This window comes from Pholis gunnellus, assembly GCF_910591455.1.
Source record: "Pholis gunnellus genome assembly, chromosome: 21".
In the NCBI taxonomy this organism is placed as follows: Eukaryota; Metazoa; Chordata; class Actinopteri; order Perciformes; family Pholidae; genus Pholis; species Pholis gunnellus.
This window is the reverse complement of record NC_136548.1, coordinates 20,107,491-20,119,289: the sequence shown is the minus strand read 5'-3', so window position 1 is coordinate 20,119,289 and position 11,799 is coordinate 20,107,491. Positions and strand designations below refer to the sequence as shown.

At 38.3% G+C, this 11,799-nt stretch overlaps 1 protein-coding gene across 1 annotated transcript; it reads left to right on the top strand.

Annotated features, from left to right (window-relative positions):
• Positions 1–2,811: 2,811 nt before the first annotated feature.
• LOC306713404 (protein phosphatase 1 regulatory subunit 3C-B-like) lies at positions 2,812–10,330 on the top strand. The gene is made up of 3 exons (XM_079183078.1): positions 2,812–2,898; positions 8,500–8,924; positions 9,222–10,330. The coding sequence occupies exons 1-3, from the start codon at positions 2,885–2,887 to the stop codon at positions 9,800–9,802; spliced, it is 1,020 nt and encodes a 339-aa protein (XP_079039204.1). The 5' UTR covers positions 2,812–2,884; the 3' UTR covers positions 9,803–10,330.
• The last annotated feature ends 1,469 nt before the right edge of the window (positions 10,331–11,799 follow it).

Here is an 11,799-nt window from a genome sequence, read left to right as displayed (position 1 = left end):
AACAGCTCCTTCCTGTCTCCAGGCCATGGTCTAGCCCTACACCCCCCCGACCACTTGGCTCTGCTGCCTCGGGGCGATCGGTTCCCCGTCACTCAGAGGTCCCTGTGGCCGATGGACCCGGTCTCTGTTCTCTGTCCTGGCCCCACGATGGTGGAATGAACTCCCCACTGACGTCAGGACAGCAGAGTCGCTGCCCATCTTTCATCAGGCTGAAGACTCACCTCTTCATGAAGCTCTACCCTGAGCCTTCCTCTCAGCACTGGTTGTGTTCATGCTAGTGTGTTTCTGTACATCTGCTCTGGTTTCTGCTCTGAGATGTTTAAAGGAGATGAACTCATGACTTCTGGTGACTAGTAGTTCTCTTGAATACTATGTTGAATACACTTACTGTAAGTCGCTTTGGATAAAAGCGTCTGCTCAATGACTGTAATGTGATGTAATGTTTGACTCAAACAAAACAAATGTTTGAGTCAAACATCAGCAAGACATTCACATTAAGGGGTTAGATTTCAGTGATGAGGGACCAGAGGAAGTACAGGTTCAGGTCTACAGCATCTTAAAAGGACACTGTGCGCCTGTTGAAAATGTTTTTTTATGCTCGCAGTAGCGTCTGGCAGGACTCTTCATCTAGACTGAGCCGCTAAGTCACTCCATTAAGAGACATTTTATTTAATTTGAAGATGTGACCTGTAGAGGCTGCAGAGGGTTCAGTGGTCAGCAGCTAAGACTTTTATTCTGAAGAGACTCATTTATATTTCTGTTATTTATAATTAATATTGATTATATTTATTGACACTCTGCATCTGTTTTCATACACCCGACATAGTTCATACTGACTTCTGCTTCCTTATATATCATCATAATAATAATAATAACTTTAGCATCTTTAAGAACAGCATGGTCCCAAGACACGTTTCCTTTCTGTCTTCATGTGATACTAGATCTACGTCAAACGTACTGCGAGGGCTGCTTTGTCTTGATTTTGTAATCATGTAAATACATTTCGGCCTTTAAATCTGTATGCCAAGTTTGTTTATGTTTGGAGCAACTTCAGCCTCTCAAAAGCACCTTCATTTTTCACGGTAAAGACTGCTTCGCCACGGCAACGGCGTTTGACGAAACATCAAAAGCTTCATGGACTGGCATTATGAACTTCTTACATTTGTGTGGAAGTAATTTGATGTTGATCAGGTTTATCTACTAAGAGAAAGAAGCCAAAGTTTAGAGACTTTAACTTCCTGGTACCAGTAGGTGGCGCTATGACTATTATACATAATTGGCCTGCAGATGTCTTCAGGCCTGGAGTCTCATCAAACATGTGAAATCTGGTAAAGATCTGATGATGTGGAGTCGAGTTACATCAGTTTATTCGTTCATGGCCACGTCGCCGCCCCTCAACAAATTCTTACAAACTTTACAACGAAGCTTTATCAACAACATTTTAGAGTGATCTGATTAAACTGTGAGGAGCAGGATGTCAAAGTACACAACCTGTAACTTCCTGTTGCCACTAGGTGGAGCTATTGCTATGATTCTAAATTGACATATAGATGTCTTCAGGGTCAGTATGTTATGACACATGAGAGATTTGGAGTAGATTAGACCATGTACAGTGTTCGATAACTTTCTGATCTTTGAGTAACTTTTCACTGCCGAGGTCTGAAGAGAGCTCGGTGAACTCTAGGTGGGGCTATCCAGACATTTGTTCCCAATTTCCTTGTTATTTTCACCGATCCTGATTTTTGAAAATCAAATTTTGAAGTGGACATGTAGCCCAAGCACCTCTTTCCCCCTTGAAATATGAAGAAGAAGAAGAAGAAGAAGAAGAAGAAGAAGAAGAAGAAGAAGAAGAAGAAGAAGAAGAAGATGAAGAAGAAGAAGAAGAAGGAGGTGGTCGGGCCCTAATAATAACTTCTCTCTCCATATGATAGAAAATGTAACAATTCGTTCTGAAGCTCTTTGAAAGCTATAATTGTGACTTTGGGAGGTTAATACTTGCTGTGATGATGATCATGTGACCTCTCAACATGTTTCTGTTCACATGAGAAGCTTCAAAGAAAAAGCTTTCAGACCTCATTTGTGATGTCATATTCTATAAATATAAATAAAATAGATAAATACAAATAAATTATAGTTGTAAGAGCCACAAGTGTATATATTAGTTAATTGAATTTCGGTAATATTAATCATTTCATTTCTGAATGATGCTCATTGTGCAGGAAGGCATTCTGTTAATGATTAGCTCCCTGACTCGTGACTGCAGGAGGTGGGAGCCTGGGAGCATTGAGTTGTTCTAGCGTGTGACCGTGTGTGAGTAGACTATTTGTGTATTTAGTTAACGCTTTGCTGAGTAACAATTACAGATAAAAGGAAAAGAGTTAAATGATCTCTTGTCATTCGCGTGTCTGCAGCTTAATTGAGCCTGAATAATGAACAACACAGATAGAACGCCGCTACATTAGTTATTATAATTATTAACACATATAATTACTTTATAGAACTCTACCTTTAAATCAACAGTTTATCTTTTAGTTTCTTTGATGTTCTACTCTGTTGCTGAACATTTATAATGTAGAATATTCTGCCTGTCAGTCCGGAGTCAGGGCTCCGTTACGTCGGCGGTGGACCGCTTGTCTTTCTTTTGATTGGCTGAGAGAGAGAGCAGCTGGCTGTTCAGAGCGCTGATTGGCTGCCTCCTCTGTTTGGAGGCGTGTCGCAGCGGGAGGAGCTGCAGCGGCTTCTCCTCCTAAAATGGCTGAAAAATAGAAGGAAAAGAATTTAAATAAAGAAAAGAATAGAAACAGAAAGCGGTTCGTGTGGGACTCTGCTGGACTCTACTGGACTCTGCTGGACTCTGCTGGACTCCACAGAGAGAAACTTTCCAATGAGCTGCACCAGGTACAGTCTGCTCTGAAACTGCGTCACAGAAGCTTCATTCTACTGAGTTCTACTCACTGAAGCCCTCTATCGGCTTTATTGTTGTTGTTGTTGTTGTTATTATCATTATTATATATTTAATCCTGAAATATGATAAATATGTGAAAAGTACTAAATGTGTTTGAAGTAAAAACTGCAATAAGAGCAGCAAACACCTGACAATATATTTATTATATTTTCTTGTATATAACAATATAATACATTACTATACTTTACTTCACTTTACTTCACTATACTATTGTATATCTTGTTGTCATAATTATTATCATATGCAAAAAAATAGAGAAGCTCCCACATTAAATATGAAATATGGTCATTAAAGAGGTTTGAACAGAAATATGAGTCACAGACAAAAAATAGTGCAGAAATAAAAAATATAAGAATAAAATACGACATGTCAAATAAAACAAAGGGATGAAATATAACATATAACATTATATAAAAAGATCAAATATAACATGAAATATGACAAATAACGTATCAATGAATACAATTTTGATTTCAGACTCAGGGTCGATAAGACAGAACCTTACATAGAATACATGACATAGAAAAGCACAGTATGAGAACAGAGAGACAGCTGTAGAACCAAACCTTTCGTCTGAGAAGAACCGGAAAGTGTAAGAAATGTCTGACTAACAATAACGAACAGCTTTGAGCATCTGGTGGAGATGTCTGAAATGGACTGAAGTTATAATATATATTCTGTCATCTGTTCATTGGGTAGTTTTTTTTAACCCCTCTGGAAAATAATAAATAAATAACGGTTAATTTTATTTTATTGTTTGCACAGTGGACAATCTTTCAAAGGGAACACCTCTTATTTTTGGAGGTGATACTGGAACTGAAAATAGCATTAAAATGTCAAGAATTGTCTTTATTCTTGTTCTATAATTTCATAAATACAACAAACTATAGTTTTTGTATATATAATAAAGTTATATATAAAACTTTATAAGCTGTGAAATCAAATAGCTTTTGCGGCTCCAGACAAATTTTATTTGGTGGAAAATAGGGCAAAATGCCTCTTTGGATGGTAAAGGTTGCCGACCCCTGGTCTAGTGTTTAGTAAACCTAAGTTTGTTGAGTTTAGTTTAGTAGAGTCTAGTGTTTAGTAAACCTAAGTTTGTTGAGTTTAGTTTAGTAGAGTCTAGTGTTTAGTAAACCTAAGTTTGTTGAGTTTAGTTTAGTAGAGTCTGGTGTTTAGTAAACTTCAGTTTGTTGAGTTTAGTTTAGTAGAGTCTGGTGTTTAGTAAACCTAAGTTTGTTGAGTTTAGTTTAGTAGAGTCTGGTGTTTATTAAACTTCAGTTTGTTGAGTTTAGTTTAGTAGAGTCTGGTGTTTAGTAAACTTCAGTTTGTTGAGTTTAGTTTAGTAGAGTCTGGTGTTTAGTAAACTTCAGTTTGTTGAGTTTAGTTTAGTAGAGTCTAGTGTTTAGTAAACCTAAGTTTGTTGAGTTTAGTTTAGTAGAGTCTAGTGTTTAGTAAACTTCAGTTTGTTGAGTTTAGTTTAGTAGAGTCTGGTGTTTAGTAAACTTCAGTTTGTTGAGTTTAGTTTAGTAGAGTCTGGTGTTTATTAAACTTCAGTTTGTTGAGTTTAGTTTAGTAGAGTCTAGTGTTTAGTAAACCTAAGTTTGTTGAGTTTAGTTTAGTAGAGTCTGGTGTTTAGTAAACTTCAGTTTGTTGAGTTTAGTTTAGTAGAGTCTGGTGTTTAGTAAACTTCAGTTTGTTGAGTTTAGTTTAGTAGAGTCTGGTGTTTAGTAAACTTCAGTTTGTTGAGTTTAGTTTAGTAGAGTCTGGTGTTTAGTAAACTTCAGTTTGTTGAGTTTAGTTTAGTAGAGTCTGGTGTTTAGTAAACTTCAGTTTGTTGAGTTTAGTTTAGTAGAGTCTGGTGTTTATTAAACTTCAGTTTGTTGAGTTTAGTTTAGTAGAGTCTGGTGTTTAGTAAACCTAAGTTTGTTGAGTTTAGTTTAGTAGAGTCTGGTGTTTAGTAAACTTCAGTTTGTTGAGTTTAGTTTAGTAGAGTCTGGTGTTTAGTAAACTTCAGTTTATTGAGTTTAGTTTAGTAGAGTCTGGTGTTTAGTAAACTTCAGTTTGAGTTTAGTTTAGTAGAGTCTGGTGTTTAGTAAACTTCAGTTTGAGTTTAGTTTAGTAGAGTCTGGTGTTTATTAAACTTCAGTTTGTTGAGTTTAGTTTAGTAGAGTCTGGTGTTTAGTAAACTTCAGTTTGTTGAGTTTAGTTTAGTAGAGTCTGGTGTTTATTAAACTTCAGTTTGTTGAGTTTAGTTTAGTAGAGTCTGGTGTTTAGTAAACCTAAGTTTGTTGAGTTTAGTTTAGTAGAGTCTGGTGTTTAGTAAACTTCAGTTTGTTGAGTTTAGTTTAGTAGAGTCTGGTGTTTAGTAAACTTCAGTTTATTGAGTTTAGTTTAGTAGAGTCTGGTGTTTAGTAAACTTCAGTTTGAGTTTAGTTTAGTAGAGTCTGGTGTTTAGTAAACTTCAGTTTGAGTTTAGTTTAGTAGAGTCTGGTGTTTAGTAAACTTCAGTTTGTTGAGTTTAGTTTAGTAGAGTCTGGTGTTTAGTAAACCTAAGTTTGTTGAGTTTAGTTTAGTAGAGTCTAGTGTTTAGTAAACTTCAGTTTGAGTTTAGTTTAGTAGAGTCTGGTGTTTAGTAAACTTCAGTTTGTTGAGTTTAGTTTAGTAGAGTCTGGTGTTTAGTAAACCTAAGTTTGTTGAGTTTAGTTTAGTAGAGTCTGGTGTTTATTAAACTTCAGTTTGTTGAGTTTAGTTTAGTAGAGTCTGGTGTTTAGTAAACCTAAGTTTGTTGAGTTTAGTTTAGTAGAGTCTGGTGTTTATTAAACTTCAGTTTGAGTTTAGTTTAGTAGAGTCTGGTGTTTATTAAACTTCAGTTTGTTGAGTTTAGTTTAGTAGAGTCTGGTGTTTAGTAAACCTAAGTTTGTTGAGTTTAGTTTAGTAGAGTCTGGTGTTTATTAAACTTCAGTTTGAGTTTAGTTTAGTAGAGTCTGGTGTTTAGTAAACTTCAGTTTGAGTTTAGTTTAGTAGAGTCTAGTGTTTAGTAAACCTAAGTTTGTTGAGTTTAGTTTAGTAGAGTCTGGTGTTTATTAAACTTCAGTTTGTTGAGTTTAGTTTAGTAGAGTCTGGTGTTTAGTAAACCTAAGTTTGTTGAGTTTAGTTTAGTAGAGTCTGGTGTTTGTTAAACTTCAGTTTGTTGAGTTTAGTTTAGTAGAGTCTGGTGTTTAGTAAACCTAAGTTTGTTGAGTTTAGTTTAGTAGAGTCTGGTGTTTAGTAAACTTCAGTTTGTTGAGTTTAGTTTAGTAGAGTCTGGTGTTTAGTAAACTTCAGTTTGTTGAGTTTAGTTTAGTAGAGTCTAGTGTTTAGTAAACCTAAGTTTGTTGAGTTTAGTTTAGTAGAGTCTAGTGTTTAGTAAACTTCAGTTTGTTGAGTTTAGTTTAGTAGAGTCTGGTGTTTAGTAAACTTCAGTTTGTTGAGTTTAGTTTAGTAGAGTCTGGTGTTTATTAAACTTCAGTTTGTTGAGTTTAGTTTAGTAGAGTCTAGTGTTTAGTAAACCTAAGTTTGTTGAGTTTAGTTTAGTAGAGTCTGGTGTTTAGTAAACTTCAGTTTGTTGAGTTTAGTTTAGTAGAGTCTGGTGTTTAGTAAACTTCAGTTTGTTGAGTTTAGTTTAGTAGAGTGGTGTTTAGTAAACTTCAGTTTGTTGAGTTTAGTTTAGTAGAGTCTGGTGTTTATTAAACTTCAGTTTGTTGAGTTTAGTTTAGTAGAGTCTGGTGTTTAGTAAACCTAAGTTTGTTGAGTTTAGTTTAGTAGAGTCTGGTGTTTATTAAACTTCAGTTTGTTGAGTTTAGTTTAGTAGAGTCTGGTGTTTAGTAAACCTAAGTTTGTTGAGTTTAGTTTAGTAGAGTCTGGTGTTTAGTAAACCTAAGTTTGTTGAGTTTAGTTTAGTAGAGTCTGGTGTTTAGTAAACTTCAGTTTGTTGAGTTTAGTTTAGTAGAGTCTGGTGTTTAGTAAACTTCAGTTTGTTGAGTTTAGTTTAGTAGAGTCTGGTGTTTATTAAACTTCAGTTTGTTGAGTTTAGTTTAGTAGAGTCTGGTGTTTAGTAAACTTCAGTTTGTTGAGTTTAGTTTAGTAGAGTCTGGTGTTTATTAAACTTCAGTTTGTTGAGTTTAGTTTAGTAGAGTCTGGTGTTTAGTAAACCTAAGTTTGTTGAGTTTAGTTTAGTAGAGTCTGGTGTTTAGTAAACTTCAGTTTGTTGAGTTTAGTTTAGTAGAGTCTGGTGTTTAGTAAACTTCAGTTTATTGAGTTTAGTTTAGTAGAGTCTGGTGTTTAGTAAACTTCAGTTTGAGTTTAGTTTAGTAGAGTCTGGTGTTTAGTAAACTTCAGTTTGAGTTTAGTTTAGTAGAGTCTGGTGTTTAGTAAACTTCAGTTTGTTGAGTTTAGTTTAGTAGAGTCTGGTGTTTAGTAAACCTAAGTTTGTTGAGTTTAGTTTAGTAGAGTCTAGTGTTTAGTAAACTTCAGTTTGAGTTTAGTTTAGTAGAGTCTGGTGTTTAGTAAACTTCAGTTTGTTGAGTTTAGTTTAGTAGAGTCTGGTGTTTAGTAAACTTCAGTTTGTTGAGTTTAGTTTAGTAGAGTCTGGTGTTTAGTAAACTTCAGTTTGAGTTTAGTTTAGTAGAGTCTGGTGTTTAGTAAACTTCAGTTTGAGTTTAGTTTAGTAGAGTCTGGTGTTTAGTAAACTTCAGTTTGTTGAGTTTAGTTTAGTAGAGTCTGGTGTTTAGTAAACCTAAGTTTGTTGAGTTTAGTTTAGTAGAGTCTGGTGTTTATTAAACTTCAGTTTGTTGAGTTTAGTTTAGTAGAGTCTGGTGTTTAGTAAACCTAAGTTTGTTGAGTTTAGTTTAGTAGAGTCTGGTGTTTAGTAAACCTAAGTTTGTTGAGTTTAGTTTAGTAGAGTCTGGTGTTTAGTAAACTTCAGTTTGTTGAGTTTAGTTTAGTAGAGTCTGGTGTTTATTAAACTTCAGTTTGTTGAGTTTAGTTTAGTAGAGTCTGGTGTTTATTAAACTTCAGTTTGAGTTTAGTTTAGTAGAGTCTGGTGTTTAGTAAACTTCAGTTTGAGTTTAGTTTAGTAGAGTCTGGTGTTTAGTAAACTTCAGTTTGAGTTTAGTTTAGTAGAGTCTGGTGTTTAGTAAACTTCAGTTTGTTGAGTTTAGTTTAGTAGAGTCTGGTGTTTAGTAAACTTCAGTTTGTTGAGTTTAGTTTAGTAGAGTCTGGTGTTTAGTAAACTTCAGTTTGTTGAGTTTAGTTTAGTAGAGTCTAGTGTTTAGTAAACTTCAGTTTGTTGAGTTTAGTTTAGTAGAGTCTGGTGTTTAGTAAACTTCAGTTTGTTGAGTTTAGTTTAGTAGAGTCTGGTGTTTAGTAAACTTCAGTTTGTTGAGTTTCGTTGGGTTAGTTCAGAGTGAATCTGATAAATAGTCTCACTTCCTGATGCAGATCTCAGATCAGTTTGGTTAGAACAAGTAGAACCCTATTCTGTCTCTCGTCAGGGTTCTCCACATCCTCAACCGTCACCCCGGGGGTCCATCTCCCATCATGCCCGTTGACATGGCCGTGAGGATCTACCTGTCCAGCTCTCCTCCTCTGCGCTCCTTCCTCAGTAACTATGACCACTGCTGTTCATCATCATCATCATCATCTCTGATGAAGCGCTGTGAACCGCTGCGTTCCTGTCTGTCCTTCAGGAACGTTGCTACTCCAGCCTCAAAGTTAGCCGCCACAGAGGTCATTTGCCCGGCGTGGCTGAGAAGGAAGAAGAAGAAGAAGAGCGTGGTGTTTGCAGACTCTCGAGGTCTGCCGCTCACCGCCATCCACATCTTCAACGAGGCCGAGGACGACATGCTGACTGAGCTGCAGTTCCAACTGATTGAGGTAGAGGGCGCCGCCACCGGACCGCACCTGGGAGACAACAAAGGTGAGCAGCTCACAACAAGAAACAAGAAACAATCAATCATTTTGATTTGTTCCAGAACATTTCTCTCTCTTATTCTGTAGTGATGATCTATTCTTTAACAGTAATAGTGTTGTTTGTTAACTAATCGCTGTTGAGAAAATAATCTGCAGATTAAACAGCGATGAAAAAATCTTTTTTTATGCAGCACTCTTCTATAGAAGAAGAAGAAATATACATTTATATAAAAGACATAAATATATCTTAACAATGTAAACAAGTAGAATTAAGTTAAAACCCCAAAAAATGTTTCTCTTCCAGATGCGGCAGATTGTGGTTCGGGTCTGGTTCTAGACTTCACCCAGCCAGCTGCAGACTATTTGGACTTGAGGAACCGGCTCAAAGCTCAGCTGGTTTGTCTGGAAACCTGTTCTGTCCAGGTGCGTCTGCTCTCAGGGACTGTTCAGGTCCGAAACCTCTGCTTTGACAAGTCTGTCTCAGTCCGGATCACTTTTGACTCGTGGCGTTCCTTCTTGGACATTTCATGTCTGTACCTGAACAACGTCTATGGCTGCCCAGACACCGATACTTTCTCCTTCTCTGTCTCGGTACCGGAGGTCCTCGAGCCCTCCAACAGAGTGGAGTTCTGCATCCAGTACCAAACTCAGGACCACACCTTCTGGGACAACAACCACGGGAACAACTACCGGCTGGTGGACCAAAAAAGCAGCTCGACCCAGAGCACGGAGAATACCGCCGGGCTAGAGATCTGGAGAGACCACGGCGGAGACCAGGGTGAGTCCATGGAGTTTGATCCCTTAGGAAGTCCCAGGACATCAGCAGGAAACTTCCCTAAATGGCGAAGCTTGGGTCATGTGGAGACCAGCGCCCCCTACTGGTGAGACCACCACAGGTCAGGATTTTTATTTTGCACCAACTGAGATCTTATTCCCAAGATGTAAGAGATTCACAGGACCCTCACATGAGCACTGGAACGCCTCCTTATATCCAGACGTGTTTGTAAGATCCACTACAGATCATTGCTTCACTAGAGCCTCTGTAGCTGCACTAACATGCATTAGCCTTTATAAAAGACAACTTTAAGATGGATTGAAAGGACAATTCAGGTATTCAAAACGTGTCATCAGTGACTTAGATCCGGCTCATCGAGGTTTCCTGGAATCCAGCTGCCCAATAAGATCCAGACCAGGTACACATCTGGTCCTCCTTTGCTCGAACTCACAATTGAGCTGGACACCTGCCATGGCCTCGTGGGAAATCTTGAAAACCTTGCAAAGGTGCTTTGTAAAAGCATCCTAATAATTCAAGAGTTTTCAAGGTGCCACATTTTCAAATATGCAAGAGTGAACTGAGTAGCTCAGAGATATTCCAAGAGAATCAGGAGTCATAATGTAAAAGCAGTTTTCAAAAGGGTCATGTGCTTTCTTAAAACTCCCCAAAGACCCATGAGGGGTTCAAGGTATTACCAGTGTTTCAAAAAAACCACAAGGCTTCGGTATCATTTGTACAACGTCACAGCATCAGGCTCACAAAAGGAGCTTTAATGCAGTATATATCTATATCTATAGATATATATATATCAGTGGCGGGCCGTGTAATTTGTACCTGGGCCTTCACTGCTGTCTTACCGCCTCATGACCTCATGATGGCGCCACAGCTACGGTTATTTGTTTCTAGGGGTGTAACATCACTCTTGCTTTGTCAAAGAAAACAGCCCAAACAGATTCAAGTATCCGGACCCTAAACCCACGCAGGACGGTGTGCTTTGTAATTAACGGACAATGCATATGGTCAAAATCGATGTAATTAACACAAAGACAAGAGCGAACTCACAAGAACCAGTCACATTTATTTACAACAAAGACACAATCTATCAGTCTTTTCAGTATTTGCCTATTCTTCTTAACTTTTTCATTGTGGAGCTTTGTTTCCCTGCGAACTTGTTCGTTGATCTGGAGATCCACTCGGGACCCTCCAAACATTTTCAAGAGCACCGTAGCTTGTACGTGTCCCGCCGTACTTTGGTGTCGTGTAGCGGCCTTACTCGGGCAGCTCAGGCTACGACATCCAGCATGGCTCCATACACCGAGACGTTCAGTCGCAAATAACAGATCATTCCCAGCAATACAATTTGCAGCTCTTCTCCGACCCTGTCCACCAGGAATACCGTTCATAGTTTGCGGACTGAAAGTGGCGCACAAATCCTTTTCCTGGCTGGTCAGGGCTGCTAGCTGTGGGGTCGTTTCTTACTATGCCCAGTTTGTCCGGAAATGTCCTTCTTGAGAAAGGCGTTCCCAGTAACTTCGCTACTAAATCCGTTTCTTCTCCTTCCGCCGTTTGATGTTACAAAAACAAAGCTAGGTAAAAAAAACTAAAAATGCCATAACTTCTTCCATATCTTTCCACTTGAACTCTGACTGCTACAACCTAAGTTCTGCTAGCAAGCATAAGTTTCACTTTAGTCACGTGCTCGCCCACTGACCAATCACAGCGCACTCTGCACCTCGCGGCAGAGCTGCACCTGGACTCTGAGCTGCACCTGGACTCTGAGCTGCACCTGGACTCTGAGCTGCACCTGGACTCTGAGCTGCACCTGGACTCTGAGCTGCATGTAATGCTGACGTACTTGTAGGCCAGCTAGCAGCTCTGGCGCATCAAAGAATACGTCCAACATGTCAAACTAAAGATCTGATTGGTTGAACACTATGACGATCAACAACATCGTCCCCATTCACTTAACCTGCACATGGATTCACTGGTGAGTCTGCAGGCCTGGGGCCTCTCTTCTACCTAGAGACACAGAGGTGAACTCTGATTGGATAAAAGCTCTACTTAAAACAAGCTGCACTGAAGCAGAGCAGCTGAGGAGCACAGTAGC

What these genes read in the sequence shown, in the direction of transcription:
- LOC306713404 (XM_079183078.1), top strand. An exon ending in GCACCTGGGAGACAACAAAG is followed by an intron (nt 8,925 to 9,221) that starts GTGAGCAGCTCA and finishes TTTCTCTTCCAG; the next exon opens with ATGCGGCAGATTGTGGTTCG.